The following is a 24,675-nucleotide window of genomic DNA, read 5'->3' as shown; positions in this document are numbered from 1 at the left end:
GACAACAACAAGTTCTGTAACTACAGGGCAGAAAGCATTTAGAAAAAAATAGATTAAGCAGAAAACCAATTTACTTCCAGGGAGTTGCTTGTGCGTGGCGCAATGTCCCAAGGTTTGCCCCGGCTTCTGCTGGTCCTGGGGGTTTAGTGGCTGGTCCTGGGGGCCTGCCTTGGAGATTCCCAGATCAAAAGGAAGCTTAGATCCTGGGAGATCAAGGAGGGGAAAGGACCCCTCACCCAGGGTCATGCAGGTAGCAAGAGACATGTTGTTTTCGCACCGGGCTACGCCGTCTCCTTGCTTCAGGTGGCATGGCGGGGGGAGGGGGAGGTTGGGGAGTGCAGGGGCATGATCACCCTTCGCGAGAAGCGTGCCATGGTCAGATGATGCCGTTCCTTGCTCCAGTGAGTCCTCGGTTCCCCTCCCTCGACAGCCTCCTCCCCTTCACTCTCCGGGTACAGAAGCGGAGGGCTGGGGCCTCTGATTCGAGCTCTTGGGCTGCCTTTCCCCGCCCTGGGCACTGTGGTATAGGCAGAAAATGCTTTCACTTTCAATTCTTTAAAAAAAAAATGGAAGTTTTTAAACGGAAGTCGCGTTACGGTGAGGCTGAATCAAGTTCCAGCTCAGCCCTTCCGCCTCCCCAGAAGTCCGTTTATCCAGCTCCCAGGGGCTAGAGGTAAGAAGGCGGCGATGGGACGGAGCGGAGAGGGAAGGGCAGCTGGCGGCGCCTTCCCCGGGAGGGAGAGGAGAGAGGGCACGGGGAGCCCCAGAGGCCTGTGCCACAGCCCGGCCTCCGAAGGCCTGCGCTTTCGGAAAATCACTGTGTGGCTGAGCGAGGAGCGCCCTGGAGTGGGGTCACGAGGCAGGGAGACTCCACTCCCAGGCTAGGGCCATAATCTAGAAGTGAGGGGAGGGAGGCAGCCGGCACGAGGGTGCCGAGGGGTCGGAGGGGAGAAGGGAGCTTGGGACAGAGCCCCAAGTGACAGCCCATCGCTTTGGAGGCTTTTCCTCCCTATCCACCAATCCCAACCAATCGTACGTGGTCGTAGCCCCGCCGCCTGAGTCTTGGCAACGAGGTCACAGACTGGCCGGGGAGGCGGCAGGGAACAGTCACGGGGACCTCCAGTTATCCAGACACTCACTGAAGATTTCAGTCTAAACTTAATGGGTCTGATTCTCCCTAACAGGGAGGGGAAATCTGGGGGCGGGAGGTCTGATGTGCACGACTTGTTTGGGAAGAGCAGATTGCAAAAGGGACAAACTTCCAAAGCAAAGGCAGCCCAGGAGGGAGAAGAGACTCCTGAAATAGGGAAATTCTGAGGAAGCAAAAAGAAACGATTCATATGAGGAGGAAAAATGAGATTTGTCTGAAAAGGCTAGTGTGATTGCACAGAGAATCCGCCAATTTAGGTTTTTAAAAGAAATATAAAGAAAATGGGGGGGAGCCAGGTAACGTAAAATGAATAGGTAAATGAAAGGATGACTAAATGAACTAATAAATGAATGAGGAAAATGAATGAATGAACTAATAAATGAACAAAAGAATGAATAAATAAAACAGCATTGATTAAATAAATAAACATGTGCAAAGAACTATGCTAAATGATGAGGCTACAAGAGAAAGGTAATATAGTATCTGTTCTCAAGGAGCTCCCATCCTAATTGGAAGTGGGAAGATACAACATGCACACACATACACACACACACACACACACACACAGCCATTTATGAAGTTTCTGCTTCAAGTTTAATGGAAATCAATGGAAATTTCTGACAGTACTTAGGGCCAGTAGAAAGGCAGATTTCTTTAAACACCTGCTTTTATGTTATTCCCTTTGTTAAAACCACATTCATTTCTTTTTTTTTTTTCAATTTTTAGATTTTTTTATTATAGCTTTTTATTTACAAGTTATATGCATAGGTGATTTTACAGCATTGACAATTGCCAAACCTTTTGTTCCAACCTTTCCCCTCCTTCCCCATCCCCTCCCCGCAATGGCAAGTTGACCAATACATGTTAAATATGTTAAAGGATATATGTCCTAACAGTTATTTTGCTGTACAAAAAGAATCAGAGTTTGAAATAGTGTACTTTTAGCCTGTGAAGGAAATCAATGCAGGCGGGCAAAAATAGAGGGATTGGGAATTCCATGTAGTGGTTCATATTCATCTCCCAGAGTTCTTTCGCTGGGTGTGGCTGGTACAGTTCATAACTGCTCTATTGGAACTGATTTGGTTCATCTAGTTGCTGAGGATGGCCAGGTCCATCAGAATTGAACATCATATAGTATTGTTGTTACAGTATATAATGATCTCCTGGTCCTGCTCATTTCACTCAGCATCAGTTCGTGTAAGTCTCTCCAGGCCTTTCTGAAATCATCCTGTTGGCCATTTCTTACCGAACTGTATTATTCCATAATATTCATACACCACCACTTGTTCAGCCATTCTCCACTTGATGGGTATCCATCCATTCAGTTTCCAGTTTCTGGCCACTACAAAGAGACCTGCCACAAACATTCGAAAACCACATTCATTTCAAGAACTTTGATGTCAAGAACTTTTATCTGGGGCTGCTGAAAAGATCTACAAGGGTTACTTCTCTGGACAATGGCAGGCATGTGTGTGTGTGTGTGTGTGTGTGCGTGTGTGTGTGTGTATGGGTGGATGAGTTTGGCTGTAAAAAGGGTAGTCCAGGAGGTACAGCTAATCCCAAGGCTCTTAAGTTCGGGACCAGGGATATTTACATCAAGGTCTGAGGGAAGGCAGTGGTCAAAATGATTGGTTGCAATGGTTTAGAATGTCTGGAAAATGCCTCCCATTTCTTCTTTTAGCGAGGCTGACTTTTCTGCTCTCATGGTGGCAAATGGTCAGCCATTAGTATCATTGGTTAAGATAGGGGATTCCATTTCCACAATAGCAGTTGCTCCCCAGATGATGATTAGTGGTCTGGAACACTGCTATTGTAGGGTATGAGGACTTACCTGCTCATCAGAAACCATTTGTTAGTGACAAATAAATTTTCTAGTTTTTAGAGATTTTCCTGGAGTTTCAATTCCAGAAAGAATAATGAGCCAAGAGAGAGAAAATGGAAACCTCTCCTCTTTGGGATAATATCCCCTCCATGAAACTGTATCCTAATGAGCTCCTTGTGAGAGGAAAGAAAACCTAATTAACAATAACACTTATACTTGCATCAGTCATCACAAGTGAGGTCAGAAAAAGAGGAGATAATCCTCAGCAACCCTTGCCCTGCTCCCCTAATCTCACCATGCCCTGTCTCCTTGTTGGTTCTGTGGCCTGTTTTTTTTTTTCTGAAGAGGAAGGCTCCTCAACTGCCCTCAGAGATCCCTATACATTCTCCCAGATACTAACTCCATGTCCTCTGGAAGACACATTTTAAATGGTCTTTTCTCCACAGGTTTCAGATCTGGAGAGGAAGATGGTTGACAACCTTTTTGAGACCTTTAAAAAGAACAAATTTAAGATAATCACAGCAATAAATACCCCGTCTCCTTTCTTGGAGGTACTACAACATTACTCTTTAATCTCTGAGCACACTTACCATGTAAGTACTCACTATAATCTGGTCTAATGCACTCTCTACTCCATGACTTCATTAAGCTTACATATTTAATTAATTAACTAATGTTTATTAAGTACTTATTATGCACCAAGCACTATGAAAAATGTTAGGAATGCAAATACAAAGAATGAAATAATTCCTACTTGAAAAAATCCCTACTTGACATTCTAATGGGAGAGAGGAGAAGTACATATAAAACTACAGGTAGTATAAATATACTAAACGAATAAATACAAATATATCCAAGATAATTTGGGAGGAAGGACACTGGCAGTTGAGAGGGTATGAGGAAAAGATTTAGGAAAGAGGTGGTGCTTGGAATCTGAAATCAACTCTTCTCTCTCTCCTTCTCCTCCTCTTTTTCCTCCCTTCAATTCCCTCTTCTTTCTCTGTCTGTCTGTCTCTGCGTGTGTGTGTCTCTCTCTGAATGTCTCCTCTCTCTCTCTCTCTCTCTCTCTCTCTCTCTTCCCCATCCTCTCCCTCATGTCTGTGTCTTTTATCTTTCTTTCTCTCCCCCTCCACCACTCATCTCAAATCTGTTACCAAGTCTTGTGCATCCCACATCCTCAATAATTCTTTGCTCTTCTCCACTCACATAGCCACCAACCTAGTTAAGATCCTCTTCACCTTAAGTCTGAACTAGTGTAATAGGGTCCTAGTTAATCTCCCTGTCCCCAAAACTGTGTGAAAAAAGCAAACTGAAACTATGGGGAGAAAGGCAGGAGGCTCTTGTAATAAGCAACAGGTCACTGTATAAAAATATAAGCAAACAACTGCAGAAAATTGAATATTTCCCCAATAATTCCATAACTTGACAGTTGAATCTCTAATATTCCTGGAAGATGGCAACTATTATTATATCACTTTTATGGATGATACGACACAACTGAGGTTAAGAAAGATTGCGTGATTTGCTCAGAATCAAACAACTAGTTCATGAGGATCTAAAGCAGGACTAGAAGGAGTCTAAAGCTCTCATACCTAGCCTAAGCTGTATTGACAAGGGAATTCAGGTATGAGAGGAGTGGTCAGGGCAAGATCCCCAGGGATTCCCAACCAGCACCAGCTTAAGGAAGAGGCATAAGGAATCGTCCAGAATGATTCCAAGCACTGATAATTTCTTTTTTTTATTAAAGCTTTTTTTTTTTTTTTAAACAAAACATATGCATGGGTGATTTTTCAGCACTGACCCTTGCAATATGTTCTGTTCCAAATTTTTCCCTTCTCACCACCCCCTTCCCTACATGACAGCTAGTCCAATACATGTTAAATATGTTAAAGTATATGTTAAATCCAATACATGCATACATATTTATACAGTTATCTAGCTGCACAAGAAAAATTGGATCAAGAAGGGGAAAAAACCTGAAAAAGAAAACACAATACAAGCAAACAGCAACAAAAAGAATGAAAATGCTATGTTGTGGTCCACACTAAGCTCCCACGGTCCTCTCTCTGGGTATAGATGGCTCTCTTCATCACCGAATAATTGGAACTGGCTTGAATCATCTTATTGTTGAAGAGAGCCATGTCCGTCAGAATTGATCCTCATATAGTATTGTTGTTGCCATGTATAATGATCTCCTGGTTTTGCTCATTTCCTTAGCATTAGTTCATGTCAGTCTCTCCAGGCCTCTCTGTATTCATCCTGCTGGTCATTTCTTACAGAACAATAATATTCCATAATATTCATATACTGTAGCTTATTCAGCCATTCTCTATCTAGTTGATGGGTAGCCACTCAGTTTCCAGTTTCTTGCCACTACAAAAAGGATTGTCACAAATATTTTTGCACATGTGGGTCCCTTTCCCTCCTTTAAGATCTCTTTGCGATATAAGCCCAGTAGAAATACTTCTGGGTCAAAGGGTATGCAAAGTTTGATAACTTTTCGAGCATAATTCTAAATTGCTCTCCAGAATGGTTGGATCCATTCACAGTTACACCAACAATGTATCAATGTCCCAGTTTTCCCATATGCCCTCTAACATTCATCATCTTTTCCTGTCATCTTAGCCAATTTGACAGGTGTGTAATGGTATCTTAGAGTTGTCTTAATTTGCATTTCTCTGATCAATAATGATTTAGAATACCTTTTCATATGACTAGAAGTAGTTTCAGTTTCTTCATCTGAAAATTGTCTGTTCATATCCTTTGATCTTTTATGAGCTGGAAAATGGCTTGATTTTTTTTTTTAATTTTTATTTAATAGCCTTTTATTTACAGGATATATACATGGGTAACTTTACAGCATTAACAATTGCCAAACCTCTTGATCCAATTTTTCACCTCTTACCCCCCCCCCCCCTCCCCTAGATGGCAGGATGACCAGTAGATGTTAAATATATTAAAATATAACTTAGATACACAATAAGTATACATGACCAAAACATTATTTTGCTGTACAAAAAGAATCAGACTCTGAATTATTGTACAATTAGCTTGTGAAGGAAATCAAAAATGCAGGTGTGCATAAATATAGGGATTGGGAATTCAATGTAATGGTTTTTAGTCATTTCCCAGAGTTCTTTTTCTGGGCATAGCTAGTTCAGTTCATTACTGCTCCATTAGAAATGATTTGGTTGATCTCGTTGCTGAGGATGGCCTGATCCATCAGAACTGGTCATCATCTAGTATTGTTGTTGAAGTATATAATGATCTCCTGGTCCTGCTCATTTCACTCAGCATCAGTTCGTGTAAGTCTCTCCAGGCCTTTCTGAAATCATCCTGTTGGTCATTTCTTACAGAACAGTAATATTCCATAATTTTCATATACCACAATTTATTCAGCCATTCTCCAACTGATGGACATCCATTCAGTTTCCAGTTTCTAATGGCTTGATTTTTTTTATAAATAAAAGTCAATCATCTATATATTTTAGAAATGAGGCTTTTATCAGAACCTTTGAGTGTAAAAATGTTTTCCTGGTTTATTATTTGCCTTCTAATCTTGTCTGCATTAATTTTTTTGTTTGTACAAAAACTTTTAAACTTAATATAATCAAAATTATCTATTTTGTGATCAATGATGATCTCTAGTTCTTCTTTGGTCACAAATTCCTTCTTCCTCCACAGGTCTGAGAGGTAACCTATCCTATATTCCTCTAATTTATTTATGATCTCATTCTTTATGCCTAGATCATGAACCCATTTCGACCTTATCTTGGTGTATGGTGTTATATGTGTGGGTCAATGACTAGTTTCTGCCATACTAGTTCCCAGCAGTTTTTGTCAAATAGTAAATTCTTATCACAAAAGTTGGGGTCTTTGGGTTTGTCAAATACTAGATTGCTATAGTTATTGGATATTTTGTCTTATGAACTTAACCTAGTCCAACTAGTCTATTTCTTAGCCAGTACCAAATGGTTTTGGTGACCACTGCTTTATAATATAGTTTTAGATCTGGTACAGCTAGGCCACCTTCATTTGCTTTTTTTTTTTCATTAATTCCCTTGAAATTCTTGACTTTTTGTTCTTCCAGATGAATTTTGCTGTTATTTGTTTTTATTTTATAGTTTTGGGGGGAGTTTGATTGGTATAGCACTAAATAAATAGGTTTAGGGAGTATTGTCATCTTTATTCACTGGACCTATCCAGGAGCACTTGATATTTTTCCAATTTTCAGATCTGACTTTATTTGTGTGGAAAGTTTTTTGTAGTTTTGCTCATATAATTCCTGACCCTCCCTTGGCAGATAGATTCCCAAATATTTTATACTATCAATGGTTATTTTAAATCGAATTTCTCTTTGTCTCTCTTGCTATTGGGTTTTGTTAGAAACACTGATAATTTCAAAAATTCACCAGCGTTATAGGAAGTCACTTTCAAGAACCAAGGAATGAAGGGATAACTAAGCTCTCTTGTCAATAATTTTTAGGTTGCCCTAAAGGAGTACCAAAAATCACGCTGTATGTACAACGTGGTATACAACATCCTCATGCACCTAGAATATAGTTTCAGCACCAAGATCCTTGAAGCCTTGTTCCACCCCTTCAACCTGCAGACATATCCACAATTAAAGCAAATCCAACACCACTTCAAAGATGGTAAGACAAATCTAAAGCAATTTGGGATCTTGACACGGGGACACCTATGAGTGTAGGGAGACATGAAGAGACATCTTTTCACTGTCTCCCACTGGCATTCTAAATGACTGAGACTAGCTATGCTGGCTCCTATACAGGAGTTTTTCTTTCCTATGGGTACAAGGAAAGGGGTTGGCTCCTTTCTCCCACTTTCCTTTCCAGGGCTAGGAAAATCTGGCTACATTCAGGAGATCTCAACAACCACACAAAAGGAGATGTCGCTCTTATGTTTGCAAGCACCCGAGCAGCTCCTTCCATAGCTTTAGAGACAACTTTAAACAGGGATCTCTGGAAAAGGTGTGAAGAAGAGTCAGGGAGGTGTCTATCCCAGTGTAATTGCTTCTTTCTCTGACTGAAGCTTTCCTTTGCTGTCTAGTGATTCCAGATGAATCAACACCACAAGGCAGCAGGGGACCTCTGTTCCAAGCAGCAGCCTTGAGAGGACATCAGCTGTCAGGGCCCCTCAAAACGCTTTCCAAAGTTTGTGGGCTGTTAGGAGACCTCCTGTCTCTGTTCAGGGCTCACTTACCCAGATCTTTCTTATCTTATTTCTTCCTCTCCCACTGTGGCCAAGCCTCAGCTTTGACTTTCATATCATATCAAGTCATTATCCTGGGACTTGAGAATATCATATCCCCAAGTAACTGTGTCTCAAGTTCCTGAGGGCATTCCCACAATTTTTCATCTTTGTAAGAAAAGCCATATCTCAAAAAGGGGGGTAGCTAGTTGGTATAGGAGAGAGAGTACCAGCCCTGAAATCAGGTGGGTCTGAGTCAAATCTGGCCACAGACACTTAATATTTGCTGGCTATGTGACCTTGGGAAAGTAACTTAATCCCAATTGCCTCAGTAGAAAAAAAAAGAATAGCAATATCTCAGGAATTAATATGTATAATTTTGATTACATGAAATTAAAACATTTTTGTACAAAACACATCAATGCAGTCCAGATTAGCAGGAGATAGGGGAAATTTAATTCCAGCAATCCTGTTCCACTCCACCATTACTCCAAATCCAAAACCACTTCAGAGATAGTAAGGTGAATATAGATCCAGTTGAGATCTTAAGACAGGGACACTGGCATTCCCTGGGCAAAGAAGCTGAGATCAGCTGGGCTGGCTTCTTCCCAGGTGTTGTCCTTTCCTGTGGGCACAAGGAGATATCTCTACTCCTGTCTCCCACTTGCTTTTCCAAGATTGCTTAGGTCGGGATGCTCTGGAGGAGTCCCAACTGCCAAACAAAGGAGATGTTCCCTCTTAAGTTTTCAGGCACCTAAGTGCCTTCCATAGCTGCATAGAGAGCTTTAGGCAGGTGTCTCTGGAAAAAGTATGAAGAAGAGTCAGGGAGGTGTCTGCCCCAGTGCATTTGCCTCTTTCTCTGACTGAAGTTTTCCTTTATGTCTAGTGACTCCAGCTGCATCAGCACTACAAGGCAGCAGAGGACCTCCTGTCCAGTGGGCATCAACTGTCAGGGCTCCTCAAAATTCTGTTCAAGGTATTTGAGTTTTACGAGACTTCCTGTCTCTGCTCAGGTCTCTGTTACTCAGGTCCTTCTCATCTCATCTACTCCTGTTGCTTGTTAACTCTCAACTATGACCCTCAAGTCACATCATGTCTCCTTCCTGTCCCCTGAGCATAATATATTCCTCCCTGGCTGTATCTCAGGTTGCTGAGGGCATGCCCTTTGGCTTTTTCATCTTTATGGGAATAACAATATCTCAAAAATTAAAATGCATGATTTTGATCACATGAAATTAAGATATTTTTGCAAATGAAATCAGTGCTGCCAAAATTATCAGGAAACTGGGGGGAAATTCAATTAGGGCAGTCCTATTCCAACCCATTAACCTGTAAGAACACCCAATAGTCCAAATCCAAAAGCATTTCAAAGATATTAAGGCAAATCTAGAGCCAGTTGGGATCTTGAAATGGGGGTACCTGTGTTAAGGAAAAGACAACATCCAGTATCTCCCACTAGAATTCCAAGGTATAGATGACCGAGTCTATCTGTGAGGACTGGAGTTGTCTTTTCCTATGGGGAGAAGGAGAGGTGTCTGCTCCTGACTCTGACTAGTTTTTCCAGTTCTGGCTGCTCTGGGGACTCTCAACAGCCACATAAAGGAGATGTTCCCTCTTATGGTTGCAGGCACCTGAACAGGTCCATTGATAGTTGCATAGGGGCTTTTTAGGGAGGGTTCTCTCAAAAGATGTGAGAAGTCAGGAAAGTGCCCATTCCCCTGTTCATCTGCCGCCTCCTTTCACTGAAGCTTTCCTTTGCTGTCTAGTGGCTCCCAATGGATTAACACCACAAGTCAGCATGGGCTTTCCTATCCAGAAGAGCGGCCTTGAGAGGACTTTTGCTGTTAGGGCTGCTAATTTTGCTGTCAAAGGTAGGTGGATTTGGGGTGACCTCCTGTCTACACAGGCCTTTCTTTTACAAATATTTCTTGTCTAATCCATTCCTCTCCTTTGCTTCTCTCTCTTTACAGGCTATCCCTCAATTTTCCTTCTTGTCAAATGTCTGCCTCCTATCACCTGTGCATATTATATCCCCCACTGTTTTTGGTCCCTGAGGTAGCCCTTTTCATCTTTGTAAAAACTACAGTATTTCAAGAAGCTAAATGGATAACTTTGATTACATGAAATTGAAACATTTTGCACAAACTCCTGCCTCTCACTTGCCTTCCCAAGGCTGTTAGTTCTGGTTATTCTGAGGGAGCCCTAATTGCCAAACAAAGGAGATGTAGAGAGAGCTTTAGGCAAATGTTTCTGAAAAAAAGGTGTGAAGAAGAGTCAGGGAAGTGTCTGTCCCAATGCATTCGCCTCTTTCTCTGACTGAAGCTTTCCTTTGCTGTCTAGTGACTCCAGATGCATTAGCACCACAAAGCAGCAGCGGACCTCCTCTTCAGAGCAGCAGTTTTGAGAGGACATCAGCCATCAGGGCTCCTCAAAGCTCTGTCCAAGGTATTTGGGCAAGTAGGAAACCTGTCTCTGATCAGGCCTCTCTTACCCAGGTCATTCTTCTCTTAGCCCCTCCTCTGCCTTTGTGGCCAGGACTCACTTTTGACTTTCATATAATATCATGTCCCCATCCTGTGACCTGAGTATATTATATCCACAACTAAGTGTGTCTCATGGTCTTGAGAGCTTCCCCCTTGGTTTTTCATCTTTGTAATAATTGCAATATTCAGGAAATGAAATGGATAATTTTTATTACATAAAATTAAAACATTTTTTTGCACAAACCAAAATCAATGCAGTCAAAATTAGCAGGAAACAGAGAAAATCTGATCCTAATATGTAGAGGGCTGAATCTCTGAATCAGACAAGAGAGCACTTAAGGCTATCTATTCGATGTGAGACAATGGCTTTATCAGCATATATTTGGATGATGGCTCTCCTCTCCATTGGTGCTTGCTGAATGTTTGATAGTAAAATAATCATAGGCAAGGATTGGAGGGTGGAGGGAGAGAAGTCAGAGGCACTTGGCGGCAGGATGAGGAGGAGAGAGGCTGGAGAATGTGGACTCCAGAATTCAGGATACAGCTTTGGCAAGCCATGTGGCAGCTCGTCTCCCTCCTTCACTTCTCTCCCCAAAGACCAAGGACTTTGATTTATCCTGACTCTGGCTGACCCTGAGGCCCTCCAAGTATCTAGCTCGTACTTTACACTAATAGTCTTGTTCTACTCCATCAATCAACAGGAATACCAGACATTAGTTCAAATCCAAAAGCTTCAAAGATGGTAAGATGAATCTGGAGTCATTTGGGATCTTGAGATGTGGTCACTTATAGGTTTAGGGAGATAGGAAGGACATCTTCCATTATTAGCCACTGACATTCTCAAAGCATAAACAATTGAAGTTATGTGTGCTGGCTTCTATACAAGAATTTTTCCTTCTTCTGGGTATAAGGAAAGGGGTCTCCTACTTCCCTTTCCAGGGCTTATAGGGGCCCTGACTGCTCTGGGGGGTTCTCAAGAGCCACACAAGGAGATGTCAGCTCTTATATTTGCAGACACCTGAGCAGGCCCATTAATAGCTGCATAGGGGCTTAGAGAGGGCTCTCTGAAAAGATGTGAGAAGTCAGGGAAGTATCTTTGCCTGTGCATCTGCCCTTTTCTTTGACTGAAGCTTTCCTTTGCACTCTAGTGACTCCTGATAGATTAATACCACAAGTCATCATGGGATATCCTATCCAGAAATGCAGCCTTGAGACAACATATGCTGTTAGAGCTGCTAATTTTGCTGTCAAAGGTAAGTGAGTTTTGGGGGACTCAGGCCTCTCTTATATAAATTCTTCCTATCTAATCCACTCCTCTCCTTTTTCTTCTCCCCTTCTGTAGGCCAGTCCTCAACTTCAGTTCTTATGCTAAATCAGATCTCCCTCCTATCATCTCTGTATATTATATTCCCCACTGGCTGTGTTTTCAGTCCCTGAGTGTAGCCCCTTTGGTTTTTCATCATTGTAACAATTGCAATGTTTCAGAAAGTTAAATGGATAATTTTGATTATAAGAAATTAAAACATTTTGTAAAAACTAAATCAATGCAGCCAAAACTAGTAGGAAACTGGAGGGAGAAAGAAATTTAATCCAGGCAGTCCTATTTTACCCCATTCACCTTCAGGAATGCCTACCATTAGTTCAAATCCAAAATCACTCCTAAGATGGAAAGGTGAATCTAGAGCCTGTTGAAATCTTGAGACAGGGATGCTGACATTTAAGAGGAAAAACAATTGAGATTAGCTGTGCAAGCTTGTACATGGGTGTTGTCCCTTCTTTTGGATACAGGGAGGTATATCTAATCCTGCTTCCATTTGCTTTTCCAAAGGTGGTGAGGTCTGACTGCTCTGAGGGATTCTCAATGCCAAACAAAGGATATATTCTCTTTTATGTTTGCTAGAACCTGAGCAGCTCCTTCCATAGCTGGACAGAGAGCTTTAAGCAGGTGGCTCTGGAAAAGGTGTGAAGAAGAGTCAGGGAAGTGTCTGTCCCAAGTGCATCACCCAAGGCATCTGCCTCTTTCTCTGACTGAAGCTTTCCTTTGCTGTCTTCCAGATGCATTAGCACCACAAGGCAGCAGCGGACCTCCTGTTCAGAGCAGCAGTTTTGAGAGGACATCAGCCATCAGGGCTCCTCAAAGCTCTGTCCAAGGTACTTGGGCAAGTAGGAAATCTCATGTCTCTGCTCAGGCCTCTCTTACCCAGGTCATTCTTCTCTTACCCCCTCCTCTGCCTTTGTGGCCAGGACTCATCTTGACTTTCAAATAATATCACATCCTAATCCTGTGACCTGAGTATATTATATCCACAACTAAGTGTGACATCTGCGCTAGCACTCAGGACACCCCAGAATCAGCCAGAGTCAGGATAAGCAAAAGTCCTCAATCTTTATTCTTGGCCCCAGATGCAGGATTGAACAGGATGGAAGTAGAATCTCTGGCAACCGCCTTCCCTCTACCTCTGAGAGTGTGTCCCTGGCTAGCTTTACTCCACCCCCTAGTCCCTCCTACAATCCTCTATACACTAATCATTGAGCCAGTACGGATAGTGGAAAGGACCATTTTCCAAGCATATGTCCATAGAGTATCATCCAATCAGTAATTAGTCTCAAGTGCTCAGCAGTCCCGACCTCAGTGCATATTTCCAGCCCTCTACAACTAAGTGTGTCTCATGGTCTGGAGAGCTTCCCCCATGGTTTTTCATCTTTGCAATAATTGCAATAGTCAGGAAGTGAAATGGATAATTTTTATTACATGAAATTAAAACATTTTTGCACAAACCAAAATCAATGCCATCAAAATTAGCAGGAAACAGAGAAAATCTGATCCTAATATGTAGAGGGCTGAGTCTCTGAATCAGACAAGAGAGCACTTAAGGCTATCTATTCGATGTGAGACAATGGCTTTATCAGCATATATTTAGATGATGGCTCTCCTCTCCATTGGTGCTTGCTGAATGTTTGATAGTAAGATAATCATAGGCAAGGATTGGAGGGTGGAGGGAGAGAAGTCAGAGGCACTTGGCGGCAGGATGAAGAGGAGAGAGGCTGGAGACTGCAGACTCCAGAATCCAAGATACAGCTTTGGCAAGCCATGTGGCAGCTCGTCTCCCTCCTTCACTTCTCTCCCCAAAGACCAAGGACTTTGATTTATCCTGACTCTGGCTGACCCTGAGGCCCTCCAGGCAGCTAGCCTGGTAGTAAAGTAGTAGCTAGTAAAGCCCATACTTTACACTAATAGTCTTGTTCTACTCCATCAATCAACAGGAATACCAGACATTAGTTCAAATCCAAAAGCTTCAAAGATGGTAAGATGAATCTGGAGCAGTTGGGATCTTGAGATGGGGTTACTTAGAGGTTTAGGGAGATAGGAAGGACATCTTCTGTTATCAGCCACTGACATTCCCAAAGCATAGACAATTGAGGTCATGTGTGCTGGCTTCTATACAGGAATTTTTACTTCTTCTGGGTATAAGAAAAGGGGTTGGTCCTTGTCTCCTATTTCCCTTTCCAGGGCTTATAGAGATATGACTGCTGTGAGGGATTCTCAATGCCAAACAAAGGATATATTCTCTTTTATGTTTGCTAAAACCTGAGCAGCTCCTTCCATAGCTGCACAGATTGCTTTAGGCAGGCGGCTCTGGAAAAGGTGTGAAGAAGAGTCAGAGAAGTGTCTATCCCAGTACATTTGCCTCTTTCTCTGACTGAAGCTTTCCTTTGCTATCTAATAATACCAGATAGATCACCACGAGGCAACTTGGGATCTCCTCTTCAGAACAACAACCTTGAGTGGACATCAGCTGTCACGGCTCCTCAAAGCTTTGTCCCAGGTACTTGGACTTTTAGGGGATCTCATGTCACTACTTTTACCCACATCCTTTTTGTCTTAACCACTCTTCTTCTTTGTCTTCTCCCTTTTAGGTACTTGCGTCCCATCTTTACCTCTCATACCACATCATGTCTTCCTCCTATCACTTGAACATAACATAATTCTAAAGGCTATGTATCTGTTCCCTTGGGGAGTCCCTTTGGCTTTTCATTTTTTTTTTTAACAATTGTGATATCTCAGGAAATTAAATGGATAATTTTTGTTACATGAAAGTAAAACATTTTTTTCACAAACCAAATCAAAGCAGCCAAAATTAGCAAGAGACTGGGGGAAATTTTGATCCTGGCAGTCTTATTCCACCACATAAACCTGCAGGAATATCCACCATTAGTCCAAATCCAAAAGTGTTATGGGCCAGAACTTGAAACAAGGTGCTAAGTCAGTGGAATTGATAGAGACAATAGTTATCTAATTTAGCATGGTTCAGTATGATTGATTTAATCCTACAAGGAGATGTTTTGGGCCAGAACTTGAAACAAGGTACTAAATGGAATTGAGGAGATGTGGTTAAATCTATATTAGCACTGATTTAATCCTACAACATATAATGGTTTCCTAGCGATATAATGATTGGTGTATACTCAGTGTGGAACATACTCAGAAGCTTTCGGCCAGAAAGGACAGGCGCACTAGAAGTTCTCGGAAGCAAAGACAGATTCATTCCATCATCTACCTTTGTTGTCGCTGGAGGCTGAAGCACAAACCTTTGGAAGTTGAGGAGATTCAGAAGCCGGGAAGGTAGTCGGGCAGAACTAAGGAAGATAGAGAAGTGGTGGCAGGCTGTCCTGTGGAGAACACTGAAACTAAGATCCAGAAGGTCTCCAGAAAAAGTAGCCGAGCCCCAAGTGAAGGAGACAAGACTTTGAAGGAAACAATAAAGGATTTGGACTTTAACTCCTGGCTGCATTTGGAGTGATTACTGAACTGAAAAGAAGAATACCTCCAGAAGCCCCCCAAGAAACCTGCTCCCAGAGAACATTACATTTTAGAGAAGAATATTACATTTTGGCTCCAGAGTGTGGGACCAAGAACCTTTATCTGTGACCCAGAAATTAGGGTGAATACAAAAATAGACAAGGAAACTTTATTAAAGGGCTAAAGTAGTACTTCAGCTAAAATGGGACAAAGGTTTAGAAAACAGCCTTCTTTTCCAATTTAAGGAAAATGTGTAGAGAGCATTTTCAGACTTATTTAAAAACCAAGGTTTGATTATAATTTGGGGGCAGATCACTTAACTTTTAGAAACTGTACAGTACACATCTCCTTGGTTCTCTAAGGAAAAAGAATTGGATCTAGAGGAGCGGAAATTAGTAGGAGAGCAACTATGTCAGTTCTACAATGAAAATGGACCTGACTCAATTTCCAAAGATGCACTTTATACATACAATTTAATACAACTGGCTTTAGGAAATTATATGTGTTAGAATAAGGAAAAAGAAGAAAGAGCAGGAGAGGGAGGATCTAAATAAACTAGGTGAAAAGGATGAAGAATCAGCTAAGAATAGAGTTAAGTACAATTCTGAGTGTAGCATTTCATACCAGAAGCCATCTCCTGACCTACTTACCTCAATTAACCTTTCATGGAAGGAGGGAGAAGAAGGAGGGGGAGAGGCAGTGACACAATCAGCACCACCTATGAAGCAGCCTATGACAAGATTACACAAGGCATTGGTTAAAGCTAAGAGACAAGGACAGGATATATCTGATTCAAAAATAAATGCCTACCCTGTGATTGAAGAGCTTGACTCTTCAGGTCAAAAAAGGAGAAGATACACTCCTTTTGATCTGGAAAAAATGAAGGATTTGAAAAAGGGTTGCACTCTTTATGGGGCTATATCGTCTTATGTTAAGATTTTACTAGAGAATATAGCTTATGAAATCTTAACCCCGAGTGATTGGAAATCCATAGCAAGGACATGTTTAGAACCTGGACAAAACTTGTGGCTTTCAGAGTATCATAAATTATGTAGGATACAAGCCCAATGCAATAGACAAACAGGAGTTAATATACAAGTCACTTTTGATCAACTAGCAGGTGAAGGTCAGTATGCAGAGAATTCAGCACAGATTACCCCATAGGAGCATATGAACAAATTGCTGCTGCTGCTATAAAAGCTTGGGATTCCCTCCCAAGACACGACAGAGGGTAAGCTTTCACAAAAATAGAGCAAGGTCCCAATGAACCCTTTGCTGATTTTGTTGGACGTTTGCAAACATCTATCACAAGAATCATTGGAGAAAATGCAGCTACAGAAATAATGACCAGACATCTGGCTAAGGAAAATGCCAAGGAGGTTTGCAGAAGAATTATATGGAGACTACATAAAGACACTCCTTTAGAGGAGATCATAAAACGCTGTGCCACAGTGGGCACAAGTGCTTATTATACCCAGACTATGATGAACATGGGAAGACAGGGTCCCTCTTGGTAAGTGACTTCTAGAGAAACTCATTGACACCTTCAGTGTGAAAAAGTTGGACATCTGAGAGCCCAATGCAGATATGGAGATAGAGTGAGAAGACAGGATGAGAGAATAAGACCCAAAACCCCACGTCCAAAATGCCACAAGGGCTTCCACTGGGCCTCAGAATGTAGATTGACCCAGGGAAGTGAGAGGCAGGGCCCAGCTCCAAGATATCATACAAAAGACAGGTGGGACATGATGGCAGCTGAGTCTGCCCAGAGAGTCTTTAGAAGTTCAGGATTCTTTTGTGATCAATCAGCCAAAAAGCAATCACATGGCAGAAAAGGATTATAATTGGGGAGGATACAGGCTTTTTTAACTCAACAGAAGGGCAGTGTCCAGTGAGAGCAGCTTCAATATACCTGCCAGGTGATGAAGAGAAATCTAGAAAGTAATAACTAGAAAGGACTAGATAGGTTAACTGCTTGGGAGAAAGGGTTTGTTTGTATCTCTACAGAGGGAGAAGGAAACAGATGGGTGGCAACGAGCACCTGGAGAGAGATAGAAAAAGAGAAAAATCTGGAAACAAAGGAGAAGACCTAAGAACAAAATCTGTAGGAATCTTTGGATTCCCTAACACAAGATGAGACTATAGTAGGACTTCAAAACTTGTAAGAATTATTGGATTCCTGGCACATGAACTAATGGACCATAGATTCCTTTTGGACTATTTCTAGGATTTATGGACATATATAATTCCTTATGTTGATTCATGTTATTTGTTACATCACTACTAGCCTGTGTTACTATGTGCTTATATAATTTATGTAATTATGTGTAATACCTCCCATATTGATGGATTTATGTATACCTGCTTTAAGAGTGAGACCCTTCAGAAACCCACTAATTTCCCATTTCCTTTGGTGTTTTCATCTCCCTTCCTGAGATGTCAGGGAGGGCATGATCACCTCCTTTTATGGTGTTTTCAACCCTTTTTTGAGTAGTCAGGGAAGGTGTGATCACCTCTTTTTGGGTGTTCTCATATCCTTGAAAAGTCAGGGAGGTCATGACTACCTATGTTCTAAAAACAAAAGGAAGTGGGAGATGTCATGGGCCAGAACTTGAAACAAGGTGCTAAGTGGAATTGAGGAGACAATGGTTAAATTTAGTTTAGCATTGATTTAATCCTCCAACAAATAATGGTTTCCTAGTGATATGATGATTGGTGTATACTCACCACATATAAGCTAGAAGCTCTCAGGACCAGAAAGGACAAGCACACTAGAAGCTCTCAGAGGCTGAGGCAGATTCATTCCATCTTCCACCTTTGTTATGGCTGGAGGCTGAAACACAAATCTTTGGATTCAGAGACAGTCGGGCAGAACAAAGGAAGACAGAGAAGTGGTGGGAGGCTGTCCTGTGGAGAACACTAAAACCAAGATCCAGAAGGTCTCCAGAAAAACTAACCAATCCCCAAGTGAAGGAGACAAGACTTTGAAGGAGACAAAGGATTTGGACTTTAACACCTGTCTGCATTTGTGATTACTGAACTGAAAGGAAGACTACGTCCAGAAGCCCCCCGAGAAACCTGCTCCCAGAGAACATTACATTTTAGAGAAGAATATTACAAAAAAGTATGTGAAACATGATGAGATGAATCTAGAGCCAGTTGGGGGGAGGGCACCTATGTGTTTAGGGAGACAGGAAGAGACATCTTACATTGTCAACCACTGGCATTCCCAAAGCATAAGCAACTGAGCCCACTTGTGCTGGCTTCTACACAGGAGTTTTTTCTTCCTAGTACAAGTAAAGGAGTTGGCTCCTGTCTCCTATTTCCCTTACCAGAGCTAGTTAGATCTGGCTCCTTTGGGAAGTTCTAAACAGTCACACAAAGAAGATGTCCCCTCTTATGTTTACAGGCACCTGAGCAGCTCCTTCCAAGTGCATACAAAGCTTTAGGCAGGTGTCTCTGGAAAAGGTGTGAAGAAGAGTCAGGGAAGTGTGTGTCCTTGTGCATTTGCCTCTTTCTTTGACTGAAGCTTTCCTTTGTTGTCTAGTGATTCCAGATGAATCATCACAAGACAACTTGGATTTTAAAATTGAGAGCATCACCCTGGAGTGGGCATCATATATTATGGATCGTCAAAGCTCTGTTCAAGGTAATTGAGTGTTAGGTGACCTCCTGTCTCTGCTCAGGTCTCTGTTACCCAGCTCCTTCTCATCTTACCCATTCCTGTCCTTTGTTAACCAGGTCTTACCTATGACCCTCCCATCACATCATCTCTCCCTCCTATCACCTGAGCAGAATATATTGCTTACTGGCAGTGTCTCAAGTCCCTGCAGGCTTCCCCCATGATTTTTCATCTTTGTAAGAATAACAATATCTCAGGAATTTAAACAGATAATTTTAACTACATGAAATTAAAACTTTTTTTGCAAAATGAAATCAATTCTGTCAAAATTAGCAGAAAACTGAGAGGAAATTTGATTTGGGCAGTCCTATTCCACCCCATCAATCTGTAATAATATGCACCATTCGTCCAAATCCAAAAGCATTTCAAGGATACTAAGGCAAATCTAGAGCCAGTTAGGATCTTGAGATGGGATCGTCTATGTGTTAAGGGAGACAGGAAAAGACAGCCTCCACTGGCTTCCCTAGGCATTCCCAAAGCAGAGACAACTGAGTCTGACTGTGTTGACTTCTAAACAGGAGTTATCCCTTCCTATGAGTACAAGGAGAGGTGTTAGCTCCTGTCTCTGACATGCTTTTTCTGGGCTGGTTAAATCTGTCTGTTCTGGGGACTACCAACTCCCACACAAATGTGCTATCCCTTCTTATGTCGCTGGCACATGGACAGGGCCATTGATAGCTGCATAGAAGATTAGACAGGGTTCTCTGACAAGAAGTGAAGGGTTACTGATGTGTTTTTTCCTGTGGATCTGCCTCCTTCTCTGACTGAAGCTTTGCTTTGCTGCCTAGTGACTTCAGAGGGATCGACAACACAAAATGGTAGTGCAGGATCTTCGGTCCAGAGGACCAATCTTGAGGGAGAATCAGCTGTCAGTCCTCCTCAAGGCTCTGTGAAAGGTACTTGAGTTTTAGGTGACTTCTTATGTCTGCAATTCCTTTTGCAAAAAACCATTTTTTTGTTTTAAAGATTTTTGGGAACCAAAACCCTACCCCTTGTTCCCCTACCCCCAAACCCCTTTCCCCTGGGCCCAAAAATGCCCAAAGTTATTTTCTTTTGGGGCCGAAACCCCAAAGGAATTTTAAAACAAAAAAAAGGTTAATTTTTTCTTGGCCCTTCGATTTTTTAAATTTGGGCTCCCCCAAACCTAAAATTTTTTTGTCCAACCAAAACATTTGGCAAAGGCTTAACCCCTTGAAAAGGGGTACTTTTTAGGGAACCAGGGGCCCTCCCTGTTCCCAGGCTTTGGGCCCCCTGGGTCCCCCTTTTACTTTTCCGTTTCCCTTCCTTTTTCAAATTTATTTTCCCTTTCTTGCCCTGTTCTTCCCTTTTGTTTTAAATCAAAAATTGTATTTTTTTGGGTTTTCCTTTAAAAATTTAAAACAAATTTAAAATCTAAAAAAAAGGGGAATTTGTTCCCGGCCTTTTTCCCCAAAACCCCAAAATTTAAAAAAATTTCCAAAGTTTTAGGGGGCCCTTTAAAGGGGTCAAGAAAAAATTCCCAATTTTCAGCTTTAAGGTACCCTTTTGGTTTTGCGAAAACCTTTTTGCCCCTTGGTTGCTCCCCTGGGTGCCCCCCTTCTCGGGTTTCCCTTTTTTGGGTAAAGGGGTTTTTTTTTTCCCTTTAAATTTTAAATTTTTTAAAACCAAAAAAGGAAACCCAGTTCTAAAAAAACTAGAGCCCCAGGGAAAATTTTCTTTGAATTTTTTTTAAAAAAAAAAAGGAAAAAAAAATAGGAACTTTTTTAGGGGAAGAGAACACTTTTTAAAATTAAATTCTTTTCGGGGGTTTTTGCCAAATTTCACTCCCTAAAAAACCTTTTCACCCCCTTTTCCCTTTTGGGCCCTTTTTAGTCTTTTTCCCTTTTTTAAAAAAAGTTTTTCCCTTTAAATTTTCTTGCTTTCCTTTTTAAAAAAATTAGGGGGGTTTGTTTTAATTCCCTTTTTTAAAAAAATTTTCTAGGAAAAAACAAAACCCGGGGGCCCTTTTTAAATAAATCTGGCCAAAATTGAAAAAGGGGGAAATTTTAAAATTTCTATTTTTTTCCCCCTTTTTTTCCCCAAATTTGTAAAAAAACCAAACCCCAAAGGGAAAAAAAAAGGGTGGGACCCAGGGTTTTTGGGGAAGGAAAACCTCCCCTTTTTTCCCAAAAATTCCCGGGGGAGAAACAAAACCTTTTACCCTTTTAAAAAAAGGGTTGGGGAAAAGGGGAAAAGGTTTTTCAAATTTTTTGGGTAACCTTTTGGGAAATAAACATTAAAAATTGGAATTTATTGGGGGTTTGAATTTTGGGGGCCCCAAAAAATGTCGGGTTTTTAAGAGCTTTTCCCGTGGGGTTAAGGTTTTCCCCGGGTTTTTGGGCCCTGACCCCTTTCCTTTTGTTCCCCCCGGGCCCTCAAAAAAAGTCCCCTTTTTCAGGGAATTTCCCAAAATTTTTGCCCCAAAAATTTTAAAAAACGATTGTCCATTTTTTTTTGGGTTTATGTTTTTTTTCAAGTTGGAATTTTTGATTTTGGGAAATCCTTACCCTAAAAAAATGGGGAATTATTTAACCCCCTTTCCCGTTTCCAAATCCAGGGTTTCCCTTTTTTTAAAATTTTTCCTGTTATGGAAAAACGTTAAACCTTTGCCCCCAAAATTTTCAAAAAAACAAAAATTTGGGTTTGAAAAATTTTAAACTTTTCAATTTCTCAAAAAATTTTTTTTTCCTACCCAAAATTGGGGGAAATTTAAAAGCTAAAACGAAATTTTTTTGAAGGGGAAAAGGTTTAAAACAGAAACTAGTTAAAATTGGGAATTTTGCCTGTGCCCCTTCCTTTAAAGGGCTTCCTTCCCTTTTTCTTTGTGGTAACTAAATTTTTGGGGCCCCCAAACCCCAAAGGGTTTCTTAATTTCGGCATAAAAGGCCGGTTAAGGTTAAAAATTTTTGAAAAAGTTAGGGTTTTTTTGCCTTCCTCTTTTCTGCGAATTTTTTGCCATGCCCACCCCTTTTCCCCCGGGAGGGAAGGACCCTTCCCCCCCTTTGGGCTATAGGGCCCTTTAGTTTTTCCCTTTTCTTTTTTTTGGTTTTTTTTTTTCCCAAATTTTTCTTACCCCCCCTTTCCCTTTTAAAAAATTTTTCCCCCATTAAAAGCTTTTTTTCCCACTTTTTTTAAAAAGAAAAGGTTTTTGGATTTTTTTAATTAAAATTGGGAAAAACGGAAGAAAAATTTAAATAGTTTTAAAACCCAATTAATTCCCAAAAGGGGAAAGTTTAAAGGGGTTTGGGGCACCCCCTTCAAAACCCCAAAGGGGGTTTTTCTTTGGGGCCCAAAACAAAATTTTTATTTTTGACAGGAAAATTTAAAAAAGGCGGGAATTTTAAAAGGCAAAAGGGGGGGCCCCAGGGCCCCCCACTTTTTCTTTTTCCGGGATTTTCCCAAAGAAAGGGGAGGGTTGCTCCCCCACCTTTAAGTTTTTTGTCCTCCCCTTTGGGTCCCCCCCCAAAGGATTTTCCCCCTTTTTCCCCCTGGAACTCCCTTTCCCAACCTTTGCCCAAATTTCTTTTAAAAAAAATCGGGGTTTTTTCATTTTTTTCTTTTTTTTTTTTATTCGGTTACTTTTTCTAACCATCCCCCAAATTAAAAAATTCTAAAAAAAATTTTGGGTTTTTATAATTTTTAAAAATTTTTTTAGGGTTTGTTTTAAAAAAGGGTTTTTAAATTTTTTTCCAAAAAAAATTTTGGGTTTTTCCCGGCAAATTTAACCTGCCTTCACCACCCATTTTCCCTTTGTAAGAAAAAACCCCCATTAAAATGTAATTGTTTAAAAAAAAATTTTTTTCAAAAAAAGCCCCAATTCTAAAATTTTGGGGCCCAGTTTCCCAAATTTCCAATTTTCCCTTTAAAATCTTTTTTTTTTAAAAAAAAGGCCCTTTGGGTCCCTTTGGGAAATTGGGAAAAAAAGGGTTTTAGTTTTGGGACCCGCCCTTTTCCAATTTTTACTTTTCTTTTAAAGGGTTGGGGGGTTTTTTTTTAGGTTTTCCCCCTTTCTTGGGGTTTTTTCTGGAGTTTCCTTTGGGATCCCCATCCCAAATTATTGGTTCCCGAAATTATTTAAATTTTAAAAACCAGGGTTTCCAAAAAAAGAAATTTTAAAGGCCTTTCCCCTTCCTCTTGAACTTCCCTTTTCCCAAGGGTTTGGAAATTACCGTTTAAACCCATTTACCCGGGTTTGCCCTGAAAAATAGGCAGGGTTCCCTCTTTTGCAGGGTTTTTTGTTTAAAGGGAATTTTTGGTTTTTTTTCCCTTTTTTTTTGTTTCCTCCAACAAAGGAAATTTTCCCTTTTTTCCCCCTCCCCTTTTGAAACTTTTTAAAAAACTTCATTTTGGGCCCAAAAAATTTTTTGGGGTTTTTTTCACCTTTTTATTTAAAATTTTTTCGAAAAAGGGTTTAAATTTTTTGGGTTTTTTAAATTTTGCAAAAAAACCCCCCGCAAAAGGGGGGAAAAAAGGAAACCCTTTAAATTTTTTCCCCTTTAAAAAAAAAAGGGGTTCTTTAAATTTACTTTTTCCCCCTAAATTTTTGGGTTTTTTCCCATTTTTTCTTTTACTTCCAAAGGAAATGGAAAATTTTATTTAAATTTTTAAAACTTTTTTTACCAAAATGAAAATTCGCCATTTTCAACGCTTTTGGGGATAAACAGGCCAAAAAAATTTTTTTTTCGGGAGGACCTTCCCATTTTTTTTTGGGAAACGGGGTTAAATTCCGAAGGGGAAACCGGGTTCCCCCTCCCTTTCTCCGGGGATGTCCCCCTTTTTCCCCTTTAGGGGAAAAACCCAAGGATTTTCCCCCCAGGGACAGGGTTTTAGGGAAAACTTTGGAAAAAAGGGAATTTAAAAGGTTCCCCCGGTCCCGCAGCCCCCCTTTTTTTAATCCCCCCCCCAAAAGGAAACCCTTTTGGTCCCAAATTTACCCCTTTGGGCATTTTTTCTTAAATTTTAATTTTCCCCAAATTCCCTTTTTTTATTTTTTTTTTTTCCCTTTATTTTCCCAAAAAATTTTTAAATTTCAAAAATTTTTCATTTTAAAACAAATTTAAAAGGGGACCCAAATTTTTTTTTTTTTTTTAAAATTTTTTCCCGGTTAAATTTAAATTTTTAAAATAATTTTTATCCAAAAACCAAATTTTTAAAATTAAAGAAAAAGGACTGGGGAAAAAAAAGTTTCGTTTTGGTTTTATTTACCCAAAAAAAATTTTAAAATCCAAAAATTTTAAACTAAAAATTAGGGAAGATTGGGGGACCCTTTCACTTGTTTTTTAAAATTTCCGATAGGAATTTTGGGGTAAAAAATTCCAATTTTTTCCCTTGAAGAAAAAATGGGGGGAAAAGGGCAAAGTTATCCTGGCACTCTTGTTCCCCAAATAAACCTCAGGAATACCACCATTAGCCCAAACCAAAAGACTTAAAAGATGCTGAGATGAACGGGAAGTTGGGTGGAGGGTATTGTGTTTAGGGGAGACAGGAAAACATTTTACATTGTCAAGC

At 40.7% G+C, this 24,675-nt stretch overlaps 1 protein-coding gene across 6 annotated transcripts in view; it reads left to right on the top strand.

Moving 5' to 3' along the window:
• The first annotated feature begins 404 nt into the window (after positions 1–404).
• Positions 405–24,675, top strand: part of LOC100917444 (mediator of DNA damage checkpoint protein 1) — a 56,345-nt gene continuing 32,074 nt past the window's right edge. For 2 of the 6 annotated variants that reach the window (XM_031969297.1, XM_031969300.1), the window contains exons 1-11: positions 406–673; positions 3,419–3,565; positions 7,459–7,627; positions 9,070–9,159; positions 9,950–10,054; positions 10,524–10,628; positions 11,815–11,919; positions 12,722–12,817; positions 14,401–14,493; positions 19,015–19,116; positions 19,920–20,045. In XM_031969297.1, the coding sequence (XP_031825157.1) occupies positions 3,440–3,565; positions 7,459–7,627; positions 9,070–9,159; positions 9,950–10,054; positions 10,524–10,628; positions 11,815–11,919; positions 12,722–12,817; positions 14,401–14,493; positions 19,015–19,116; positions 19,920–20,045 (1,117 nt within the window). In that variant the 5' untranslated portion in view covers positions 406–673; positions 3,419–3,439. Of the gene's footprint in view, positions 674–3,418; positions 3,566–7,458; positions 7,628–9,069; positions 9,160–9,949; positions 10,055–10,523; positions 10,629–11,814; positions 11,920–12,721; positions 12,818–14,400; positions 14,494–19,014; positions 19,117–19,919; positions 20,046–24,675 lie in introns of all 6 variants that reach the window. The other 4 variants (XM_031969295.1, XM_031969296.1, XM_031969298.1 and 1 more) reach the window with 4 other exon arrangements.

The sequence above is a fragment of the Sarcophilus harrisii genome, chromosome 4, assembly GCF_902635505.1.
Source record: "Sarcophilus harrisii chromosome 4, mSarHar1.11, whole genome shotgun sequence".
Lineage (NCBI taxonomy): Eukaryota > Metazoa > Chordata > Mammalia > Dasyuromorphia > Dasyuridae > Sarcophilus > Sarcophilus harrisii.
This window is presented reverse-complemented; position numbering and strand designations above follow the sequence as displayed.